At 41.5% G+C, this 25281-nt stretch overlaps 1 protein-coding gene across 5 annotated transcripts in view; it reads left to right on the forward strand.

Moving 5' to 3' along the window:
- CDH17 (cadherin 17) overlaps positions 1–24909 on the forward strand; it is an 89147-nt gene extending 64238 nt beyond the window's left edge. For all 5 annotated transcript variants that reach the window (XM_019974053.2, XM_019974052.2, XM_019974054.2 and 2 more), the window contains 6 exons: positions 9504–9748; positions 14168–14298; positions 16997–17236; positions 21425–21541; positions 21676–21789; positions 24071–24909. In XM_019974053.2, coding sequence (XP_019829612.2) covers positions 9504–9748; positions 14168–14298; positions 16997–17236; positions 21425–21541; positions 21676–21789; positions 24071–24171 — 948 coding nt within the window. In that variant the 3' untranslated portion in view covers positions 24172–24909. The remainder of the gene's footprint in view (positions 1–9503; positions 9749–14167; positions 14299–16996; positions 17237–21424; positions 21542–21675; positions 21790–24070) is intronic.
- Positions 24910–25281: the final 372 nt, after the last annotated feature.

The raw sequence follows: 25281 nt of genomic DNA on the forward strand, positions 1-25281 counted from the left end.
TAAGGTCGTGAGGGTCTCTTGACTTGACTCTGCAAGCATAGCCCTGTGTAGTGAAAGACAGGGCACATGGTTTGATAAAGCTTGTTCTTGATTAAACTCTGCTGGTTATCACTTGCTAATTTTAGTATCTTCCATTTCTAATTTTTTTCCTGGAAAATGTGGTTCTGTGTGTTTTCCTGGTGTGAAAGTTAAGCGGACTGACTGATAGCAAGCTGTTACTTCCATTCAGTAAGGGTTGAAGGAACACTGACACCGTCTCCTAACGGGCCTCCCTGCCCTGGTCAGATTGGCTCAAATCCACCCCTCCCCTAGCGGCTCCCAGAGTTAACTTCCTCCAGTACAAGTCCCACCTTGTCAGTCTTGTGCTCGCCGCCTCTCTCTGTTCATCAAGGATCAGGTCCCAGCTTCCTAGCTTGACGTGTACCATCTTCTCCATCACCTCTCTCTTCTCTCAGGTCACACATTCTGTCCTGCTAACTCCTGCTGCTCCTTATTTGCAGGTACACCATTTCGTTTCTGTATCCCTCACCTCTGTATCCCTCACCTCTGGTTTCTTATCTCTCACCTCACCTCACCCTCACCTTTCCGTGAAAGGATCGGAAAGCCAGGGAGGGGACTTAGGACCTGTTTGATGTAAGGATGAGGTGTGTGTCCTCTGCCCGAGCCCACAGAGTGCTGTGCTGCTTGTCTGAGCTTGGTCTTGGCTTGACCCACAAGGAACAGATTGACGCATCCTTGGTCCACATGGCGGGCTTGCTCTGGGGGCTGTTGGCTTCCTGCTCCATCTACCAGACTTTTAGTTTGATGGCCCTGCCCTCCTCCCCTGAGATGATGGGTGGATCCCTGGGAGTCAGACGCTCCAGGGTGCACACATCTCTTCCCAACTCCCCTGGGTGGGAAGCCCTATCCCACCATGAGGTCTTGACCAAGAGGTCATCATGGGGTCATACCCTGTAGGCACTGGATGCTTATTTCTATGAAAATCCTCTCTTTTTACATCTCAGCTGGATTACAAAATTTTATACCCTGCATTTTAACAAGAGCCAATTCATTCTCAGATGACCTTGAGTCTTTACACATAATTCTTTCTCTTTCATATGAGGAAATTTTCTGTCTTACTTCCTTTTGAACTAGCAATTGGGTTGCGGATATTGTGTGTGTTTGTGTGTTCATGGAGGAGAGAGTTTCTAAAGAGTGAAGATTTTCTCCAGAATCTCTTTCCCACTGGAGCCTGCAAGGGCTTGAGAAGGACCAAGACCTTCTCATTTTTGTATTTCCTGATGGGTATACTATGCACACTGTCAGGGAAGTGATGAGAAGCAAAGAATGCAATACAGTTCCTCTTCTCAGACAGCTCATGGTCAGTAAGGATCTGGAATAGAGAAGCAAACAATTAGGATCCTGAGTTAAGTCCTATAAGATTACAGAAGGCATGGAGCTCATCTATTTGGGGATACAGAGTGGGATTTGGGGAAGATGGTATGCAGAGAACAGCACTGAGCCAACTTTGGACTGATGGGGAGAATTTTTTCAGATGTTGAGGGAAGAGTAGGCTGAGCGAATGCAGTCATGTGTCAGCTTTTCCTCTTTATGAAAGGAAAATACCATTTTTGTTTAACTGATGAGAAACTGATATAAACTAAAGTTAAAGAACTGACAGCTCCCCAAGAGATCCTGGGTCCTCCAGGCCTGGAAGAGTGAATAAAACAGGGCAGTTCCCAGAATCTATAATGTGCTTTTTGAGCTTTTCTCTGGTTCCTTCATCTTTTTGAGGTCATGGATACCTTCGAGACTCTGACAAAAGCCACATAACCTCTCCTGATGAAAAAATTCATGTATGCACAAACATCAAAAATTCAATGGAGTAAGTTTAAGGATCAAATTTGCTTTATTAAATAATTCATAAATCAAGTGTCATTCCATTTAGCAAATAGAAAGGAGCTCCACCAAGCTGTAGCAAAGGAAAGATTTTTAAAGGTAGAATGGGAGTGGAAAAAGGAAATTATTGGCAAAGAATGTCTTGTTTCAGACAAGGTTGCCCTCCTAAAAGGAACAAAAGGGCCTACTGGGTTGATTACCTCACTAGGGCCGACCAGATTCAAGACTGACTGGTTAAAGTTGCATTCCTGGGGCAGGGATTGAGAATGCAATAAGTCAGGTATTAAGTTTTGTTGCTGACATGGGGTTTAGCACAAGTGATTCCATTTTGGGCCTGTTGTTTCTTTAAAGTGTGTACATGCTCAGTTGTGTCTGACTTTTTGCAACCCCAAAGAGCCCAACTCTTTGTGGACTGTAGCCCGCGAGGCTTCTCTGTCCATGAGATTCTCCTGGCAAGAATACAGGAATGGGTTGCCATTTCCTTCTCCAGGGGATCTTCCCAAGCCAGGGATCGAACTCACGTCTCCTGCGTCTCCTGCACGTGGATGCTTTACTGATGAGCCTCTGGGGAAGCCCTTTAACAGTTTCCCCATTTTGATCAGATTCTCACTTATCTGAGAAATGTGATAAAAACTTGAAGCATTAAATGCCACTATCAGATACTGCTCTTTAGTTCTTTCTTCTGTTGATCTTCTGTGTGATATTCACAGGTCATAATGGTTTTTTTTTTTGTTTTTTTTTTCTACTTAATCCCTGTGATATTCACAGGTGTCAACTGCAGGTTTAGAGTTTTTAAGTTGGTCATTCTTTCTGTCCCCTTTCTGATGTTCTTAGTCTTAGTGAGACTTGGTAGTGAGTGGTTGTGAGCATGTATTTAAAGCTTTTGAGAGAATGCAGCACGTGAGAGAGAGTACTCTGATTCTAACAAGCAGGATAATTCCTTGTGTTTGGAGTGTACCTTTGAGCCATGGCCCCCAAGACCCAAACCAATCAAATGCAAATAATTCAAAGAAAGACTCCATGGCAGGAGTCACCCTTTGAAGGCAAGTGGCTTGTTCAGTGATCTGATGATCCTGAATTTCTGCTGCCCCGAAAGTGTTTTCCAGGTATGGCAGGTGGTGTTGGCTACAGCATAGACATCTCCTTGCTCACCTGAAAGAGAATCAAGGGCTATCTTATATCAAGAACAACTTTGGCCAGAAAGTCTTAAGATTTTTGTTGGGCAGCTATTGCTCTAACAGTGAATTTTTCAATATTTTCAAGAATTAAGGAAAGGTTCCTAATCATATTCTGGTTTACATGCACTCTTAACCAAGGAGGGCTTCCCTGGTGGCTCAGACGGTAAAGAATCCACCAGCAAATCAGGAGACCTGGGTTCGATCCCTGGGTTGGGAAGATCCCCTGAAGAAGGGAAAGGCAACCCACTCCAGTATTCTGGCCTGGAGCATTCCATGGACTGTATAGTCCATGGGGTCTCAAAGGGTCAGACACGACTAAGCAAAATTCACTTCACTTCACTTAAGAAGAATGGACCGGCTAAAGAAAGGGAATCCTGAGTCATGAATACCTCTTGACAATTCCTTTCTAACTCATTTACTGATGTAAATCCAGGGGGTTCAACCAATGAGGTGTCTCAGTTGGTTTGTGAACACTCAGGGGCGCAGTTAGATAACCTAGGAGACGTTGCCTGATGACGATGTACCAGCCGTCTAGGTACATACAGAGAATGATAACCATCACAGACAAAAATAAATGCTGTCAGGACACAAATCGCTTCCATCGAGGCAGCACTGTTAGTGAGTTCACTCGTAGGGATAGTTAGTTGCATATGCCTGTTCAAGTTAGATGTCAGTTAGGTTTTCTCCCAGCCCCAAATCCTAGTTGTTTTAAATTTCAGAGGCTGCCTCCCTTAGCGACAGTCTGGGAGATACAGATGGTGGTTTACCTTTCCAGGCCAATGCCAGAGTGAAGGAAAGGGAAGGGAAAAAAAGAGAGTTTCATGTTCAGCTGAAGTATGAAGTGTTGATCTGATGTCCTGGAAGGGAGCATCTGCCTCACTGTCAGCTGCCTCTCTTCCTACTCAATCTGATTTGGATATTTTTATAAAACCAGATGTCCGGTGGACCCCTCTTCAGCTGTGAGATGTGTATCTAAGGTTTAAGACTCTAAAGTTTGGCTGCCGTGTGGGGAGTAAGGAGGACCAGGCAGATCCCTTCCAAGGAGGTTCAAGGGCAGTCTTTGTTCTCACCGATTCCAATTCAGAAAGGTGGGAGACAACTGAAACATTAGCTTGGAGAGTTGTAGCCGGATATTTGAGGAAACTAGAAAAATTCAGGATCCAGTCCAGTTTATGGGTATATGTGTGCATGCCAAGTCGCTTCAGTCACGTCCGACTTTTTGCAACCCTATGGACTATACCTCGCCAGGCTCCTTGTCCACGGGATTCTCCAAGCAAGAGTCCTGGAGTGGGTTGTCATGCCCTCCTCCAGGGGATCTTCCTGACACAGGGATCAACCCTCATTTTTTGTCTCCTGCATTGACAGTCGGGTTCTTTATCATTAGCGCCACCTGGGAAGCCGAGTCTAATGCGCTGTGCTGTGCTTAGTCACTCAGTCATGTTCGATTCTTTGTGATCCCATGGACTATAGCCTGCCAGGCTCCTCTGTCCATGGGGAATGTAAAGGTTCAAATAGAATTTTTCTCTCTACAATTATTCCTGCTTTTTAAAAAATTCTTTATAAGGATAACCCCAGTAAAATAATTTTTTTTGCATTAAATTTGGCTTGATTATTTACATAAGCACAGCAAGAATAGTGATTGACCATGTAAGCTCATCGGAGAAGGCAATGGCAATCCACTCCAGTATTCTTGCCTGGAAAATCCCATGGATGGAGGAGCCTGGTAGGCTGCAGTCCATGGGTCACTAAAAGTCGGATATGACTGAGCGACTTCACTTTTACTTTTCACTTTCATGCATTGGAGAAGGAAATGGCAACCCACTCCAGTGTTCTTGCCTGGAGAATCCCAGGGACGGGGAAGCCTGGTGGGCTGCCGTCTATGGGGTCGTACAGAGTCGGACACGACTGAAGTGACTTAGCATAGCATAGCATGTAAGCTCATGCTGGAATCTTCAAAGCAAAGTACTCTCTGAGTCTATGCACATCTCTCTCAAATGTGACAATCCAGTCCAAGCCTTAGCAATGTAATCAATGTTTCCAAATGTGTTCCATTATGAGGAGAACAGATTCTTATTGAACATATGTGAATGACTACCTATATTGCCATGAAAAGAACATATTGAGAGTTTCTGAATTCTGGAAAGATCACCTAGAAAAAAAATGTCATTTTTGTTTAAAAAGGTATGATTTATCGATTGCTGTAAGTCATAGATTACTTAAAAGAAAACATTTCTTTAAATCTGGAAAAACAAAACATTAAGAAATATGTACTGTATTAGAACAGAAAGTCATACAAATTATAATCAACCTCCTCAGTTTATTTAGTTCAATGTAATTAATACTGGCTCTATTTTAATCTAGTTTTTCTGTTATTCTGGAATTCTTATCCAGTTTAGTTTTATGATTTTAAAATGATCAGATATTGTAGAATACCTGTCAGAGTCCTTTTTATGGATTTCTCTGAAGATGAAATAGTTTTGTAGGAACATTTCTGCAAAAGCATCAGAATACAATAATTAACTATCTGTAAATGACAAAATCCTTAAAATGTCCATTATCAAATATCTGATAAGAATTCATTGTAATGGAATTGACAAGAAAATTTGGTAATTTTTGCAATGAGTAATGTTTAAGATAACTAGAATTATGACTGATAACATCATACCAGGAAATAATAGATTTCCAGGAATTTTGTATAATTTCTATAACATTTACATACCTGTGTAAATATAACATAAAGAAGGTTTGGACTTCCCTAGTGGTCCAATGGACATGGATTCGATCCCTGCTCTGGGAAGATTCCACACGATACATTACAACCACGCACAACTGCTAAAGCCCATGCACTTTAGAGCCCATGGTTTGCGTGAGAAGCCTGAGGACCGCAACTAGAGAGTGGCCCCCGCTCGCTGCAACTAGAGAAAGCCTGTGTGCAATGAAGACCCAGCACAGCCAAAAATAAACACATTTTTTTAGAAAAAGAAGCCTGAACACTCAAATCGTTAAAAAAAAAAAAGGCTTAGTATTACTTGTTTGACAAAGTTTTCCATGTAATTTAACATTTCAAATAATCTTAATTAGTGGAACATCTCTCTTTTTATAAGGAGAAAGAAAATGTCTTTTCTGATTTTTCCAAAGTACCTCTGGAAAATCCCAAAGTTATTTCCAGGTCAAAAAGACTTCACTTAGAATTTGATTTTGGGAAGTTCTGTCAAAAAATTCAAAAGATTTGGACACAACTAAAAAGGATCACAGATCATTATGAAACAATACTTAATTATCCAATTAATTATTTCAAGAGCAAATGCAGTAAGTTACGTACTTCTGAGCCAAATTTTGCTTTTCTAATGTTGAGACAACTCAGTTTACTTAAATAATCAAAGACATGATAATAAAGATATAAAGCACAAAAAATTATTTTGATAAAACACAAAGTCTTTGCTTTCTAAACAGATTTTTTAAAGATTAAAAAAAGCTTTTCAAATTTCTCATAAAGAGTAGATCTTTTTTATTAATAGATCTAATAAAATTTGTCCTTTTAGCAGATGAAATAAAATTAAGTTTTAGCTTTTTTTTTTTTTTTTTTTACGTTGTGCTCTTTATTGCCAAAAATAAAAACTTTCAAAAGACAACTACTGTTAATAAATAACCCTTCCTTTCTGTACTAGATTTCCGGTTTTCTCCAGGCTTCTCCTGCCAGGTTGCCTAATTAACTGTGTTTGGTGTGTGCCTACCTACAGGGCTAAGGGTCAAGGCCAGATCTTCATTAAGGTCCTTGTCCTCTCCCCTGCCCCCACCACACAAATTAAATCATCTGGCCATTGTTGGTGAAGATTGAAACTGATGGGTAGAGAACAAAATACAAGGTTTACTGGGGGGAAGAGGGGGATAGCCTAGGACTAACACTACTCTTAAGAGGTTCTCAAATTCAGGACACTTGAGAATCTGAGTGAAAGGCCAGTAGGGTGGCCGAGGCAGGGACTGGAAGGGCGCTCGTGCAGCCTGAGTCAGGATTCAGAGTCAGTCCCTACACACGAGCCTACAGTGGTGAGCACTCCAACTCATGAACAGAAAGGGTTCGAAGTAAAGAGCTGAAATGACCCAAAAGTGAGAGTCCAGCTCAGTGGTTGTCAACAGGGGAGCCCTATGGCCCCCGAGGCACACTGGGAGACAGGGTGGAAGGAGTGTTTCAGGGAGCACTGCTGCCAACCTACAGGAAGGCCTAGGGATGCTAAATGAAGGGGAAAACTGTCCTGCCGGCAATGGCAGTGGCGCCCCCGGTGATCTGTAACCGATCGAGGCTGGCATGGACCTACCCCTCCCCGATGCTGCCTTGCTAATTGGTACTGAAGGCTTGCCAAGAAACTTGAGCAACAGCTGTCCAGTGCCCAGGAGCCAAAAAGAGTCTCAGAAGAGACCTGAAATCCAACTGTTTTGCTCAAACAGGTGAGCTGCAGCTAGTTTACGGTGAGGACGTCACTCTGGATCTCGTGGCTTAACTGGGTCTGTAAATCACTCAGCTTCTTCTTTAATGCAGAGAGGTTTTAGCTTTATGTAAGAATATTTTAGTATTTAAACTTATTTTAAAACTCTTGAAATAACAATTAATTTTTTTAGCTAACTTGACCGCACAGGATTTCCTCTTTTTTCCTCTTTTTCTTTCTTTCATTCTTCTTTATTTTCTATGTCCATAGTTTTCCCTTAATTTTTCTCCTTCCTATTTTAAAATAACTAGAGAAAAAAACCACTTTTATTTCCCTCAACAAAATATATTGCCATACCTCATACACTTTTTAACCAAAAAAAAAAAAAAAAAAAAGCCTCCCAAACAAAAAATACCTCCTATTTTCCTTGCATACACAATTATTTCTTATTGTTTTAAATTACATGAGTGACTGAGCTTGCACACGTTAGAATTCTTAAACTTAGAAGCCTTAATTTATAGTGAACACTTGCTAAGCAATTATGAACTGTTACCCTAGCATTCTTTAGACTAGCAAATTTATGAATATATTTCATAATTTTTAGAAAAATATGCTTCCTCATAGTAAACATTTTTAATGTGGCACTAGCCATATATACTAATAGATCCAAATATCTTTAGTTCCTCTGCAAAAAGAAACCAAAGTGGGTAAAATTTATGTTCAGTAATTAATGTTTTAGTATTTTATCTTACTTAGAAGTGATCTAGATGTTCAGTGAACTTCTGTGGAGGGGAGCAGTAGGAATTACATGAGTCCTGTAGTCTTTTTTGGATACCTTTTATATCTCTAATTTTTTATCAGGCTTTTGCAATGAAATTATTTTGGAATTTTGAAGTCTTTTGGAGGCTTCTTCATGCCAATTAAAATAGGTATTCCTTGCTTTTAAGTGCTCTTCTTAAATGTTCTTGTCTAATTGGAACATTCCTCTTAATGGCCGTTGTAGTTCTCCTTATGGAGAAGGCAATGGCACCCCACTCCAGTACTCTTGCCTGGAAAATCCCATGGACAGAGGAGCCTGATGGGCTGCCGTCTATGGGGTCGCACAGAGTTGGACACGACTGAAGTGACTTAGCAGCAATTCCCCTGAAGACTGAAAGCAGTTTGCTAGGAAACTTAGCAGCGTTCGGAGTTCAGCCTCCATTTCTTTCTGCTCAGCCATGTTTGGGGCCCCAGTTTGATGGTAACCATACCAAGTTCTCACACACAAAATTCTAGGTTGTCTTTAGTAAGGTTTTGGCCATTTTGAGGGGTAGGTATTTATAGTTTCTGAGATAGTTTTTAGATGTAAAATGAGCAAGTATGCTCTAGTTTATGCTAACCTCTCCCACCCGCCAAGAGTTTAAGTTCTTTTATTTTGAAATGCGAATCCTGAGGTTTCTGGGAAATCATTCTCCATACAATCTGGTTGCTGCCGTGTCCAGCTCTGCAAGCCCATGGACTGTAGCTGCTTCAGCCTCCTCTGTCCATGGGATTCTCCAGGCAAGAATACTGGAGTGGGTTCCCATTTCCTTCTCTAGGGGATCCCCTGGACCCAGGGATTGAACTTGCATCTCCTGCATTGGCAGGTGGAATTCTTTACCACTGATCCACCAGGGAAGCCCCACACCATGTGGAAATCTCTGTATAAGCATTTCCCAGTGACTTCTGAGAACTGTCTTGAGAGAATCAATAAATTTCTGATGAATGAATGAATTATCCCAGGATTAAATAAATTGGAGGAGTGCTGTACTGATTCCCTCTTCTAGGAGAGTCAGAACACACATTAGCATATTCAAAGTCCTGGTAAGTCCCATAGCAAAAGCTTCTCCATGGCTCTGCTATCCAGAGAAAGAAGTTTTTGCTGACACTAGATTAAGAATGGATGCTCTGTCAGAGCGTTTTTTAGGGCGCCTTGGGGAGGGGGCGGATTTTAAGGGAGTTAATTATCCCCCAATTGATTTTCCTTCTTTTTCCCCCTGTACAGCCTCTTGATTTTGAAACAGTAGCCATTCATAATATTGTAGTCCAAGCAGAAAATCCTGAGCCTCTGGTGCCTGGTGTACAGTATAATGCCAGCTCTTCTACTACCTTCAGACTGACGGTGACAGATGTGAATGAGGCCCCGCAATTTTTCCAACAAGTATCTGAAGCAAAAGTCAGTGAGGCTGTGGCTAAAGGCACAAAAGTGGGCAACATGACTGCCAAGGATCCGGAAGGTCTGGACGTCAGGTAGAGAGGAGCTGTGCTGGGAAGCTTGGCTGGGTGCTGTAGTCACGGCCCATGGGAGGAGGAAGGGCTGGGGGGCGGGTGGGCAGAGAAGCTGGCCTGACTTGAGGGCTCTCCCCTAAAGGAGCAGCCAGGGATCTGAAGCTGTGTCCCAGTGTGCTTGGTGAATCTGCCCTTGGTTTCGGCAGGTGCCAGTCATCTTGGGGGCATCGGGGAGCATCCAGACTTGGGAGTGGGAAGCAGGTCAGATTCCAGCCCAGCCTGCCTACTTCAGGTCCCAGCTGAGAGCTGGGGAGTCCAGGAGGTGGGGCTGGACCAGTCACAGGGTCAGGGTCCGGAGACAAGCTCCAGCTCCTGAGGCAGATGGGCGTTCTAGACAGCAAAATAAAGCAGAAACCTGACGGGGTGGACTCAGCCACCTGAGAGGGTGAAGGGAACCTTCTCCATGAAGAGCTCTTCAGAGCAGGTCCAGGGCAACAAGATTCACTCCGGAGCTCAGCCCTGGAAAGGTGAGTATGTGGGCTAAGACGGTTAGACAAGATGTGTAAGTATTTCCATTTTAGTAGTTCTCATTTGTTTTTCAGGGTGATAGAACCCACACAGATTTTCCTTAAATATATGCAACAATAATAAAAATTTCCAAGATAACAGATGTATGTGTATACATCCATGTCTGTATCAATACCTATAACCTTCTTAAGATCATCTCGTTAATAAGCCCAAGGACAGGACTTGATCCTGGATCTTTTGTTTCTATTGTATAACATCAGCCCTACTGTCCATGGCATGACAAATATTTTAGCATGGCTTAAAACCTATGCAAGTGATTATGAATGTTATGAATGACAATTCCTTAAGTGTCTCTAAATATTTGAGGGGAGTCTTGCCTTCCACTGAGTGATCCTTTTGGTACCTGGAATCAGTTTCAAGACGTTTTTCTGATTGTCGGAGTAAAGTTCCCACCTACTATTTTACACTGCAAGCATGTATCAACTTTCACAAAGACAGATAAGAGAAAGGAAAGAAGAGATGTGTTGTACTGGATGGTTAGTGTAGATACTACTGTGTACGTCAGAGTCACTAAGCCTGATGGGGCACAAAATGTTCCTAATTTTACAACAGTTTACTCTTTAACAAATGCTCCCATCTCCTTCATGAGAATGCCATGAGAAAGTCATTGGTCAAGGGCAAGTGAGTAAAAATTTGAGTTTATGAGTGGAGAAAACAAAGTTATTTAAGAACATTCCTCAGATGTTCATTCTTTCATCTGAGGAAATGATGTGATGTATGTACTATTAAGTTAAAATCAGGAAGATGAGAAGAAAGATAATGTCCTGGCAGAAACAAATGAAAAGAGTACTTCATGAATGGAGAGTAATCAATAGTTGAGATGCTAGGAGTAAGTCAGTTAAGATTTAAGGATAACTCCAAAGCTGCTGCTAAAACCTGAGCAATTTAATTCTCTTTCTTTTAGACCCACAAACTTGGAATCCATTAGCACCCAATGGATCCTAATCCAATCTATCAGTAAATATTAGTGATTCTTTCATTGAACTATATCCAGAATTGACCTGCTACTCATCACTTCCTCAGTGATCCAGGCCACATTATCAACTCTTCCACCCCACTCACTGCAATGAGAGTGGGTCTTTAAAAAAGTAAAATCACGCAACTCCTCTGAAAACCCTCCAGAGGGTTTCCATCTCACTCAGAAATCCCGACTACATCAGTTCAGTTCAGTCCCTCTGTCGTGTCCGACTCTTCGTGATCCCATGGGCTGCAGCACGCCAGGCTTCCCTGTCCATCTCCAACTCCGGGAGCTTGCTCAAACTCATGTCCATCGAGTCAGTAATGCCATCCAACCAAACACAGGCAATTATTAATTCACTGCCCATACACAGAGCCTAACACAGTGCTTGGCATATAGAATATTCTAACACTGGGAAAAAATTAGTGTGAACCAACAACATTATTACTTTTTAATCATTCTCCTACTCCCAGACATGTAGGTTGTTTCCAGTGTTTTTTAACTTATAGAAAATAATTCGTTTTTAAGACTTCTATTAAATTGTTTCTTAATTTGGAGAAAATTTCCAGAGGTGGGGTTTTTTAAAATTTAAAGATACAGACATCCTTATGGCTATGCGCTTTGTTCCCAAAAGGCTGTAGCCATCTGTTTTCCTTTGGTTCTAGACTTTTCTCGCTCAATTTCACCTTTCATGCACCTACCAATGAGTTCCACTGAAAACACAAACATGACTAGGTCACCATCCCATGCCTGCCCATCGCTTCCCACGACCCAGCTCCTTCCATCCCTTGAGCTTCATCCTTTGCCATCCACTGTGCCCTATTTTTATCCCTTCACTACTGGAATGTCTGATGCCCCCACATCCTAAGCTATTCCTTGGCCTCTCTGCCTTAGTTCCTGCAATTCCTTCTGCTTAAAGCATCCTTCTTTTTCTCGCTTTAGTTAATGTCTACTCTTTCAGATGTTTCAGAAAAACATCTATTTCTGCTTTATTGACTATCCCAAAGCCTTTGACTGTGTGGATCACAATAAACTGTGGAAAATTCTGAAAGAGATGGGAATACCAGACCACCTGACCTGCCTCTTGAGAAACTTGTACGCAGGTCAGGAAGCAATAGTTAGAACTGGACATGGAACAACAGACTGGTTCCAAATAGGAAAAGGAGTCCGTCAAGGCTGTATATTGTCACCCTGCTTATTTAACTTCTATGCAGAGTACATCATGAGAAACTCTGGACTGGAAGAAGCACAAGCTGGAATCAAGATTGCCGGGAGAAATATCAATAACCTCAGATACGCAGATGACATCACCCTTATGGCAGAAAGTGAAGAAGAACTAAAGAGCCTCTTGATGAAAGTGAAAGAGGAGAGTGAAAAAGTTGGCTTAAAGCTCAACATTCAGAAAACTAAGATCATGGCATCCGGTCCCATCACTTCATGACAAATAGATGGGGAAACAGTGGAAACAGTGGCTGACTTCATTTTTCTGGGCTCCAAAATCACTGCAGATGGTGACTGCAGCCATGAAATTAAAAGACGCTTACTTCTTGGAAGGAAAGTTATGACCAACCTAGACAGTATATTCAAAAGCAGAGACATTACTTTGCCAACAAAGGTCCATCTAGTCAAGGCTATGGTTTTTCCAGTAGTCATGTATGGATGTGAGAGTTGGACTATAAAGAAAGCTGAGCACAGAAGAATTGATGCTTTTGAACTGTGGTACTGGAGAAGACTCTTGAGAGTCCCTTGGACTGCAAGGAGATCCAACCAGTCCATCCTAAAGGAGATCAGTCCTGGATGTTCATTGGAAGGACTGATGTTGAAGCTGAAACTCCAATATTTTGGCCACCTGGTGAGAAGAAGTGACTCATTTGAAAAGACCCTGATGCTGGGAAAGATTGAGGGCAGGAGGAGAAGGGGATGACAGAGGATGAGATGTTTGGTTGGATGGCATCACTTACTCAACAGACATGCATTTGAGTAAACTCCAGGAGTTGGTAATGGACAGGGAGGCCTGGCATGCTGCGGTTCATGGGGTTGCAAAGAGTCAGACATGACTGAGTGACTGAACTGAACTGAACTGAACTCTTTCAGGAGAGGGTTCCCTGGTGCCTCAGCTGGTAAAGAATCCGCCTGCAATGCAGGATGCCTGGGTTTGTTCCCTGAGTTGGGAAGATCTCCTGGAGGAGAGCATGGTAACCCACTCCAGTATTCTGGCCTGGAGAATCTCCACGGACAGAGGAGCCTGGTGGGTTGCAGTCCATGGGGTTGCAAAGATTCAGACATGACTGAGAAACTAAACACAGCACAGCTCACTTTTTCAGAAAGTCTTCTCTGATTCCCATTACCTTATCTGGAATTCCACATGGACCTGACAATCATCACACTAGAATTATCTGTCTCTGTCTCCTCCACTGGCCTGACAACCCCCTTTGGTAATTTCCTCTCTTGGTCCACAGCCTGATGTTTGCTATCTCTCAGCAGATGTCTGTTGAATGAAGAGTTCACCGTGCCTCTGAGTATTCACCTATTCACATATATCCACCAATGAGTGTTCACGTTTTCTTAGAGGGCATGGTTTTAATGGACAATTCCAGGTTGTTTTATTTGAAAAAGAAGTTTAACTTTTTTCACTAGAGGTTGTGACTCTACCTTTTAAAAAAAAAAATTAAAACAAGTACAAAAACCACTTTGTAGGGATGAACAAATCCTTCTTTTGAAGGCAGATGGTAGGCAAACAAAGCATTAGTAATATTAGATTATGCTTCTTTATATATGTTGTCAATAGTCTGCAAGGGACAGTGCTGATATAACAGCGTAGAGGTGCATAAACTATCTCCACGTTTTCATGCAGGGTAACGTGGGCTTTCTTTCGCTCTTTTCTCTTACTGAAGTTATTCACTGAGAGGCGACAAGAGAGGCTGGCTAAGAATTGACCCCGCCACTGGTGAGATCTTCAGTGTGGCGCTGCTGGACAGGGAAGCTGAAAGTCTGTATCGGGTACAAGTGGTGGCAACGGAAGTAGGTGAGCCAACACAAATACGGAAAAGGTAACACAAGTGATCAGGGGCTACGTCAACAGAAGTGGGAGGGAAGGCGAGGTGAGTGGGAAACTCCACTGGGTTGAACGGTCAGAATATCTGCCAGTGGAGAAACAAGAAGAGGACAAACACGGAGGGAAGGGTTCACCCCGCCTTGGCTGTGTTCTGGGTGAGAACCCTCGTGACTGCTGCGGGGCTCTTTCCGGCCGGGCTGCCCCTGGAGGCTGGCAGGGCTTCAGGGCTGCTGCTCCCTCTGTGGGGTCCTGCAGGGACCACGGCTTCTAGGAAGGTTCCTGTGACCCCACTGAACTACCCCGCCTTCCTCCAAAGTGGCTGTGGGTTTCTCCAGGGAGCGGGATCAAACCACCATGTAGTATATAGAATTATATGGTGGTGGTGGTTTAGTCGCTAAGTCTTGTCCGATTCTTGTGACCCCATGGGCTGTAGCCCACCAGGCTCCTCTGTCCATGGGATTGTCCAGGCAAGAATACTGGAGTGGGTTGCCATTCCTTCTCCAGGGGATCTTCCCGACCCAGGAATCAAATCGGGGTCTCCTGCATTGCAGGCAGATTCTTTACTAACTGAGCTATGAGGGAAGCCCCAGAATTATATAATATATAGTAATATACCTGCCTGACTTACCAAAAAAAAAAAAAAAAAGAGAGAGAGAGAGAACTGAACAAAGTATGACTAAATAAACACAGATTTAGAGCAAAGAAAGAAACTTTCAAAATGTAGAGCCCAGGTTTGGGAGTAGGGGAATGGGGAAAATTCCAGTAGGTGGGAATCATGAAAATGGTCCCTGTCTGTAAAAAGCTGAAGAACAGCAAAGTACTGTAGTCATGTTAAACCAAGGAAGCTAGACCCGCAGATGTGTGTGCTGAATCTGAAATGGTTGTGGGTGAGCGCACGGACCTCGCTGAGGTGGGTTGGGGACTCTCTCTCTTGCTTCTAGTTAATGTGCTTCTAACACATACCACTATCACACTCTACACATTTAACTCTTGATTTTAAAAGCTCCCGATTTAATCAGCAGAAAGTTTCTGGTGAAATCTTTGTGCTCTGCCTTCTGCTAAAATGTACCGTGGGGTCAGCACTTCACTTTGCTGCTGCTGATGCTGCTGCATCACTTTAGTCGTGTCCGACTCTGTGCGACCCCATAGACGGCAGCCCACCAGGCTTCCCGTCCCTGGGATTCTCCAGGCAAGAACACTGGAGTGGGTTGCCATTTCCTTCTCCAATGCATGAAAGTGAAAAGTGAAAGTGAAGTCGCTCAGTCGTGTCTGACTCTTCGAGACCCCATGGACTGCAGCCTACCAGGCTCCTCCGTCCATGGGATTTTCTAGGCAAAAGTACTGGAGTGGGGTGCCATTGCCTTCTCCTAGACGTGTCCTAAAGCCTCTCACAGTTTAGAAGTGTCAGGAATCAAAAACAGGGTTCAAAACTCTGCCCGGTGTGCAGTTGTTGGCCCTGGACTGATCCGTGTCGATGAAATGACTTCAAGAACCCGGTAGCTCTTCCTCCTTTGGTTATGCAGACAGCTGGCAAGAAAAGCAGGCAAATAGAATTTACAGGAATTGAAGCGGGCTGGAGTCAGAAATTGTAGGAACATCAGGGAGAATGAGAACCATCAGCGTCACTGCTGTACTGACCGTCTCCTTCTAAGCACTTACCCCTCACACAACACTATGGGGAGGGATTATTATTGATTATATTTGATGTATGAAGAAACCAAGATACTGATAAGTAACCCGCCAATGATCACACAGTTACTAATTGTTCAGGCAGCAAGGTCAAAATTTTTACCATGGTACCCCAGCAAATAACATTTGTACAGCTCTGTACAATTTTCTAAGAATACTACATGTTGGATCCTCATATAGTCACATTTTACAGCTGAAGAAATGAGACTTAGAAAAGTTTTTTTTTTTAATTTATTCATTTATTTTTGGCTGCGGCACTTGGACTTCTCTAGCTGTGGTGTGCAGGCTCAGCTCGGTAGTTGTGGAGTGCAGGTTTAGGTGCCTTGCAGCTGGTGGGATCTCACTTCCCCGAGTAGGAATCAAATCCTCACCCTCTGGACTGGAAGGCAAAGTCTCAACCACTGGACCACAGGGCAGTCCTGACGCTTAGAAAACTTAACAACCACACCTAAGTCAGTGATGAGGAGCAATTGAAGTTGTGGGCTCTAGAGTCAGATCTCTTGAGTTGGAAGACTCTCCACTGCTGTGTGACCTTGGGCAAGTCACACAACTTCTCTGAGCTCCAGTCTTCTCATCAATAAATGCATGCAGAATTGTTTTGAAGTAACATGTATAAAACATTAGCACATAATTCTTGGGGGTGTGCGTGTGTGCTCAGTTGTGTCTGACTCTTTGCAATTCCATGGACTGTAGCCCGCCAGGCTCTTCTGTCCATGGAATTTTCCAGGCAATAATACTGGAGTGGGTTGCGATTTCCTCCTCCAGGGGATCTTCCCGACCCAGGGATCGAACTTGTATCTCCTGCGTCTCCTACACTGGCAGGCAGATTCATAATCCTTAGTTATTTTTATTATCAAGACTTTTAAAGCAGAAAATGAAACTAGGTCTGAATTGTAAAATTTTTTTTAAGGAAAGGAAATATCTTTTCTGATTGAGAGAATGAGAACAGACACCGTATTTCAATGATTCAATTCCTTAGGTGGATCCTACTTGAGCTCCACGGCGCAATTCCACCTGACCCTTACGGATGTGAACGACAATCCCCCACGGCTGGTCAAGGAGTACACAGGCTTGTTCTTTTGCTATCCCCCCAAAGCACCCGGAAGTCTCATTTTTGAGGCCACCGATGATGATGAACTGACATTTCGGGGTCGACACTTTACATTTTCCCTTGGCAGCGAAAGCTTACAAAAAGACTGGGAAGTTTCCAAAATCAATGGTGAGTTGTCAAAAGAACATTGAGAAAAACACTGATGGGCGATGAAATGAGTTTTTAATTTGCCTTGGTGTGTGTGCAGCACTCAACACAGAGCTTTCTTCCCCGCTCCAGAAAGGAAGTTCATGCTGTGGAAACTTGCACAGGCAAGCTCTCCAGAGGGTTGAAAGCCCCCAAGGTTGGGAAAAGACAGATTGTTAACACTCAGTGTCCCCTTTGGTGTAAACGAACAGTTGGACAGTAGTTGGTGTACATGAATTGTTTTCCAATCAGAGCAGCATTGCAAAACAACCAGTGGCAGCTGAGAAACAGATTTTGTCATGATCTTTTAAAAACAGCTTTATTGAAATATAGTTGACATACAATTAACAGCATATATTTAAAACATACAGTTTTATAAAAGTTGATATACGTATGTGCCACTGAAGCCATCAGCACCATCAGGTAGGATGACTCCACCAGCTCCACCAGGTTTCTTCATGCTCTGTTGCAATCCCTATTTTCCACCCCACGCTGTTCATCCCTCAGTCAGTTCAGTTGCTCATCGTGTCCAACTCTGCGACCCCATGGACTGCAGCAGGCCAGGCTTTCCTGTCCATCACCCCCAAGTAACCACTGATCTGCTTCCTGTCACTGTAGATTGGTTTGCATTTTCAAGAGTTTTATGTAAATAAAATAACAGCATGCAATTTTTTTTGTTTGGTTAATTTCACTTAGTATACTTATTTGGAGATTTCACGTGTTATTGCATATATCAACACAGCACTCATTTGTATTGCAGAGGAGTATTCCATTGTATATCATGATTTATTATTCGTTGACTTATTATCACTTAAATTGCTTCCATTTTTTGCCATTTCAAATAAAGCTGCTATGAACATTTGTGAAAAAGTACTTTGTAGGAGCCTGTGCTTCCATTTTTCTTGGTTAAATACCTGGAAGTGGTCATATGGTAGCTATATGGTCAAATTTTAAGGGGATATAAAATTGCTTCCCAAATAGTCTGTAATATGTTACATTTCCACCAGTGAACGAGAATTCTAGTTGCTTAATATTCTTCCCAATGCTTGTTATGCTCGGTCTTTTTAATTTTAGCCATTGTAGTGGGAGTGTAGTATTTCATTATGGTTTTAATTTACATGGCCCCAATGACTGATGGTGTTGACCAGCTTTTCATAAGCTTATTTGCCATCCATATATCCTCATCAGTGTAGTGTCTGGTCAAATACTGTGCCTGCTTAAAAAATTTAGCAAAGGTTTGACTTCTGTTGTGGTCTTTGTCAGATATATGTTTACAAATATTTTTTTCCAAGGCACTGTTATATTTTTATTTTGTAACAGCACCTTTTGAAGAGCAAATTAAGTTTTTTTGATGAAATCTAATTTATTGATATTTTTCCCTTATAATCTGTGACTGTTTTGCATATTCTTTAAGAAGTTTTTGCCAAGGTCACTAAAGTTTTCTGAGATTTTTTTCTTCCAGAGGAAGAGAAAGCTATGGTTTTAGCTTTTACAATTATCTCTATGATCCATTTCAAGTTAATCTTTCTTGCATGTATGGCAAATGTCAAGGTTCATTTTTAAAAAAAATATGGCCGTCTAATTATTTAAACACTGTTTATTGAAAATATCCTTTTCACATTGAATTGTCTTGGCAGCTTTGTCAAAAACCAAGTGACCACATATACATGGATCTATTTCTGGGCTCTTTTCTGTTTTATTGAGTTCTTTGTCTATAGCAACACCATAATGTTTTGATAATTTCAGCTCAATAATAAGACTTGAAATCAGGTAGTATCAATGTCCTCGTTTTGTTCTTTTTCAAGTTTATTTTGCATATCTATATAATTTTTCGAATTAAGCTTGTCTGTTTCTACCCCCAAAACCTATGCTGGTTGTGATTGAGATAGTATGAATCGGTGCTTGAATTTGGGGGACAATTTAAATCTTAACAAAACTGAATTTCCCAATCCATGAATATGATTATGTCTCCACTTATTTAGGTCTTCCTAATTTCTCTGAGCAATGTGTTTTAATTTTTTAAGTATAGTTTTACAGAATTTCCCCTGAGCACTTCATATTTTTATGCTGTTATAAATACTTAAAATTTTTAATTCCAGCATATAGAAATATAACCGATGATTTTCTTATACTGATCTTGTAGCGTATAACATTGCTGACTTCACTTGTAAGTTCTCTCTCCCTTGTTTCCTTACATTTTCATAGTTTTTCTACATGTTGTCTGTGAATCATTATAGCTTTATTTCCTTTCCAATCTGGATGGCTTTTTATATGTTTAGCTTGCTTTCTTACTGGTTAAAATCACCAGAACAATGTTCAATGAAGGTAGTGAGAGAAGAAACAATTCGGCTTCTGATCTCAGGGAGAAGGCATTCAGAAGTCTCTCACCGTTGGGTTTAAGGTTAGCTATAAGTTTTTGTAGATGTCCTTTATCAGAGTGAGGACTTTATCTTTTACTCCTAACTTGCTGAGAGGTTGTTTTTTTTTTTTAATGAAGTATGATCCTAAAAATTTCAGGTGTTTTTTCTGCATCTGTTTAGATGATTGTTGGTTAATTTAGGTTTTTGTTGTTTTTGTCTGTTAGTTGGTGAAATATTTCAGTCAACTTTTGTATCTTAATTCAGTCTATTCCTGAGATAAGGCGTACTTGATGGTGAAATATTAGCATTTTTATGTGATTGGATTCAATTTGCTGAAATTTTAAGACTATTTCTGTCTATATTCATAAGGGATATTGGCCTGTTTCCCCTTATGGTGCCTTTGTCTGATTTTGGTATCAGAGTAGCACTGGCTGCACAGAATGATTTAGAAAGTGTTCTACCTCTTCAATTATCTGGAAGAATTTGTGTAAAATTGCTTTTTATTTTTTCCTTCAAGTTTGATAGAATTCACCAGTGAAGGCTTCTGACTCAAAGTTTTCTTTGTAGGAAGTCTTAACTATAAATTCGATTTCTTTAATATATAAGGGACTACTCAAGTTATAGATTTATTTTTGGTTGAGCTTGCTAGTTTGTGTCTTTCAAATGATTCTCTATTTCAATAGATTTGTCTAATTTATTGGCATGAAGTTGTTCATAATATTTTATTACTTTTAATAATTACAGAGTATGTAGTGATATCACTTCATTCTAATATTGGAAATTTTTGCCTCTTTTTTGGTCTTGATCAGTCTGGCTAGAGGTTATTAATCACACTGAACAAGCTTTTGGTTTCATTGATTTTGCCTTATTTTTTGTTTTATATTTCATTGCTCAGATCTTTATTATTTCCTTTATTCTTCTTATGTTGTTTTTAACTTGCTTTTTGGTACTGCTTTTATTCAGATGGAAACTGAAGCAATTGAGAATTTTTTTATTTGTTAATGTGGGTATTTGGTGTTATAAATTTATCTCAGTGTCGTATTAGCTGTATTCCATGAAGTTTGATGCGTTTTCATTTTCATTCAGTTCAAAACACTTTCTAACTTCCCTTTAAATTTCTTCTATGACACATGGATTATTTAGAAGTAGGGTATTTTGTTCTCATATATGTGGGGATTGCCCACATCTTCCTGGTTACTGATTTCTAATTTAATTCCATGGTGACCTGAGAACATGTGATTGGGGTACTTTTAAACTTACTCAGTTTTTCTTTCAGTACTTTACAGACATTGTGTTCTGGATTGTATTGGTTCTTCTTTGTTCTTTTGAGTATAATATCCTTTTTTCTCTGGATATCTTTAAGATTTTCTTTTTCACTAGTTTTCAGTAAATTGAGTATTATGTGTAATTGTTTATTTTTCTTTTTCCTGAGATTTGCTGATCTTCTTGGATCTGAGGATTTAGAGTTTCCATCAAATTTGGAAAAACGTTAGCAATTACTTCTTCGAATATGCTTTCTAATTCAGTGTTTTTGACCACTTTATGGAACATAACTACCAGGAGTAATGACAGCCTACTGCACTTGGTGTTCGTTTCTACAGCGAAGTCAGGAATTGAGAATTTGATGGATGTTTCAGCATCCTTTTTAACATTATGGAGGGTACCTGTGGAGTGGTGATACTTGGGGTAGTTTAACTCACACTTTCATCTAACCATTCATGTACGAGGCAGAGATGAGCTTTATTCCTGCTCATCCAGGGGCCCACAGTTGTGTTTTCATGTCAGTCATTTTTTTCCCCTATTCTGACAGGAACTCATGCCCGCCTCTCCACCAAGCACACGGGCTTTGAGGAGAGAGTTTACAACATCCCAATCCGCATCGGTGATGGTGGCCGGCCACCCTTGGAAAGGACTGTCTCTTTGCCAGGTAGATATTTTGCTGCAGGCAACTTGGGATAATGTCTCTCAATATGATAATTTGTGAGAATTCTTATCTTTAATACAGGATTCCTCAATTGTTTGCTTGAAAATTTATCTACCAAATATTATTCTGTTTCTCAGTTACTTTCTGCAAGTGTGTGGAAAATAGGTGTTTCCAGCCAGCGGCTCGCATGCCTGGGATACCCCCAGTGGGCATGGCAGTTGGTATACTCCTTGCCACCTTTTTGGTCATCGGTGAGTATAATTTCTCAGATTCAACGATTTCTGTCAGAAACATGAGCTCACATGAGGGTCTGACTTCATGGGCTGAGCTGGGGCTGCTCAGATGGCAGCCTGGGCAATAACCAAGCACACAGATCACCAGTAAACCTGATTGGGAGTTACTGCTTTGGTCCTACCCTCCACCCATCACTGCCTTGCTGGTTAGTTTAAAACCAGCAAGTTTAAACCAGCTCATTTAAAATCACATAGGTGGCTTTAAAGAATAAATCATTGTATCTCACGCTGAGTCACCAAGCTTTCATGCTGAAGGGGAAATAAATGCAGTAGCTGTCCCTCTGCTATGCGTCAGGCACTGTGCCTGGTGGGAGACACGGTGACGGACATAAGCGGATCTTTCACTCACAGAGCTTAGGGCCTAGCCCGCCATTGTTGGAATAGGTAGAAGCTAGGACGGGGAAGCCTGGTGGGCTGCCGTCTATGGGGTCGCACAGAGTCGGACACGACTGAAGCGACTTAGCAGCAGCAGCAGCCTTCCAGTGGAGACGCGGGCGTATCTGAAGGACCTGACATGTTGCAGAACTCCCCCTTTTATGTTTTTGTGACTGTGGACCTTGATTCTTTATTAACTCAGAATAATTCCACTGCATTGCAGGCCTCACTCTGCCTTGGCCCCTAGACAGCAGAGTTCCCTGTCTTCTTTTTTGTAAACAGCTCAGTGTCTACTGTAGTCTTTAGCCTCTTTTCAACAGGTGTTCTCACCGCAAATTACGTATTAGTAGATACTTCATCAGTTCACATGCACCTGAGCGAAGGAGTTGACACAGTTTCACATCCTTTCTCTTTTAAAGGAAGAGCTGGGGTTATTCTAAGTCTCTTTCATTGTTCTTTTGGCATCTGTGCTTTTCTGCCATCATCCGGTCTACCACTCTGGATTCTGATTCGTAGCTCTAACAGGGATCTCATTTCCTCATACCCTCCTGTTTGTATTCCTCATTATTATGACACAGAAAGGCCTTTGTGGCGTGACCATGGCCCATCCTAACATGTGCATAGTAGTAGTAATGTTAGTCGCTCAGTTGTGTCTAACCCTTTGCGACCCCACGAACCATAGCTCGCCAGGCTCCTCTGTTCATGAGCTTCTCCCGGCAAGAATACTGGAGTGGGTTGCCATTCCCTTCTCCAGAGGACCTTCCCAACCAAAGGATCGAACCTGGGCCTCCTGCATTTAGGCAGATTCTTCACTGTCTGAGCTACAAGGAAGCCTAATATGTGCATGGTGACCATCATTTCTCTCTGACAACAGTTTGGTACAAACATTTTATGCTAATTGAGCTGGCTTTTGAGGTTTACTCACTTACCAAACTCCCCCCTACCTCTATGCCTTTTCTTATTCTATTTGTCTTCTCATCTTGAAAGGATTTTTGGGTTTGCATGCCATGGTTTTCTAGCATGACCATTTACTCTCAAAATTTTACCACAAGTTAAAGATTGGATGAGTTTGGTGATCTACAGACAGAAGTAATAGGATCTTGTAGTTTCATATCCTTACTTTTTTTTCAAAATAGGAGGATTGGGATTATTGCAAGATTCTTAATGGGCCTCTGAGCATCCAGTCTTTTCTGCCATTATTCCTCCTGTGACCCTAATGCCAGGTTAATTTCCTAAAAACAATAGGTCTTTAGTTCACCTTTTCCTTTTCCATATAGGTCTCTGGTTTGTAGTACACATTTAGTGCTAAAACGCACAATGTAATTTTGCAGGAGGTCAGAGATGAGGGAAAGCAGAGAGGTTAGGTAGTCTACTCAAGCTGGAGCCATGAGGAAGGTGCAAAAGAAAATGTGATACTTGGTGAAAGTAGGCTTTAGGTAGATGGACGAATCCTAGAAAAGCTCTCTGGTTGTTCTCATTGGCCTATTTCCTCCAGGGAAGAAGGACTGGAATCAACATCTATTGGCTGCGTCCAGACTTCAGGAACTCTGTCAGATGCTCATATGGTCTTCAGGGTAGTGCAGGCATAAAGTCCTATATCCCTTGACAGAGGCCTGGGGAGAGCCATCAGCTTAGATATAACTTGGGACTTGTTACACACTGACAGCAAGAAAAGTGATAAGCGTACTTATCCAAGAAAACCCATGTTTAGAAGCCCTTAATCACCATGACAACGAAGCTCTGTTGACCCACTCACAAAATGAAATTTATGAGTCATTTTTTCCTACCAGGGTGCTACTTTATAAATGAATGTGACAGTACATTGTAAGATTTCATCTATTTGACTCTGATTTTTCTCTTTTAGGCATAATTTTAGCAGTGATGTTTTTCCGGATGAAGAGGGATAAAGGCCAACATAATGCTGAAAGTGCTCAGGCATCTGAAACCAAGGCTCTGAGAAACTGAATGTGAAAAAGAATGTTTGAGTTTATGTACCAAGTGCTATTTCAGTAACATAACCATTTAGTCCCGTATTTTTACTTTTCATCCAACATATGCACTGGAAGTTTTACAGATAAACTCTCTTGTCTTTCAATATTTTATTACTTTTAGATATTTCATGTGCTATAGACATTAGAGATATTTTCCCATTTCTCATGACACTTTTCTACTCTGCAAAAGTTGTAGCTATTTCTCCAAACACAAAAATGTGTATTTTTCCCTCTCAGGGAATGAGGGGCTGATGAAATAGTCTGTTTATTTTTGCTTCCTCAAGAGGTTTTATCAGTCACCCATCACAGAGCTTTCTGGATTCCATTTATGCTTTTTTCTAATTCCATCCCATGTCTCCTTCCACCATATCTCCTTTGGTATTTCACTAATTTTAAAACATTTGTTGGACAAAAGAACAAAGCAGAGTCTCAGGAAGAAAAAATAAAAGGGCAGACCTGTCCCTCAGTTTGAACAGAAACTCTTGATCGTTTGAAGAGGCCTGCTTCACAGACCCTGGTTGCAAACACCGGCCACTCACCATGTTTACTCACCACCTCCCATGCTCATGTGCTGTGCCCACTTCCTTTGTGTGTATATTAATAAAGTTTTGGTTATTATATATTTAATGGTGAAGGAAAATAAGGAAGCATGAAAGATGTAGTGACAACAATCAAGAATAAACATTGGCTGTGGCTTTGTTTGTTTCTTGGATTTCTTTGGTTCTGCTTCCTGATTCTTTGCATTTCTTGAGGGAAGGACTAGCTAGCAGTGGTTAACTATCGTTAGTCAAAATTACCTCTCACGTAGAATCAACCCATAAAGAGGGGTCCACAATGAAATAAACATTCACTGTGCTTATGATCATGGATTGGGATGTTCAAGGCAGATACATGAGAAATTTTAAATTTTTAAATAAGAAAACCTTAGATTTGGAAGCACTTCTAGGACCTGGGGCTGTTGTCTGGCTCCCGATTTGAGTCTTGAAAGCGTTCAACATTACACAGCCTCTCAGAATTTTCAAGAATTTTGGGGAAAAGAACTTGTATCTGAAAAGGCACTCCTACACTGATGGCTAAAGCAGGC

This window comes from Bos indicus, chromosome 14, assembly GCF_029378745.1.
Source record: "Bos indicus isolate NIAB-ARS_2022 breed Sahiwal x Tharparkar chromosome 14, NIAB-ARS_B.indTharparkar_mat_pri_1.0, whole genome shotgun sequence".
Classification (NCBI taxonomy): domain Eukaryota; kingdom Metazoa; phylum Chordata; class Mammalia; order Artiodactyla; family Bovidae; genus Bos; species Bos indicus.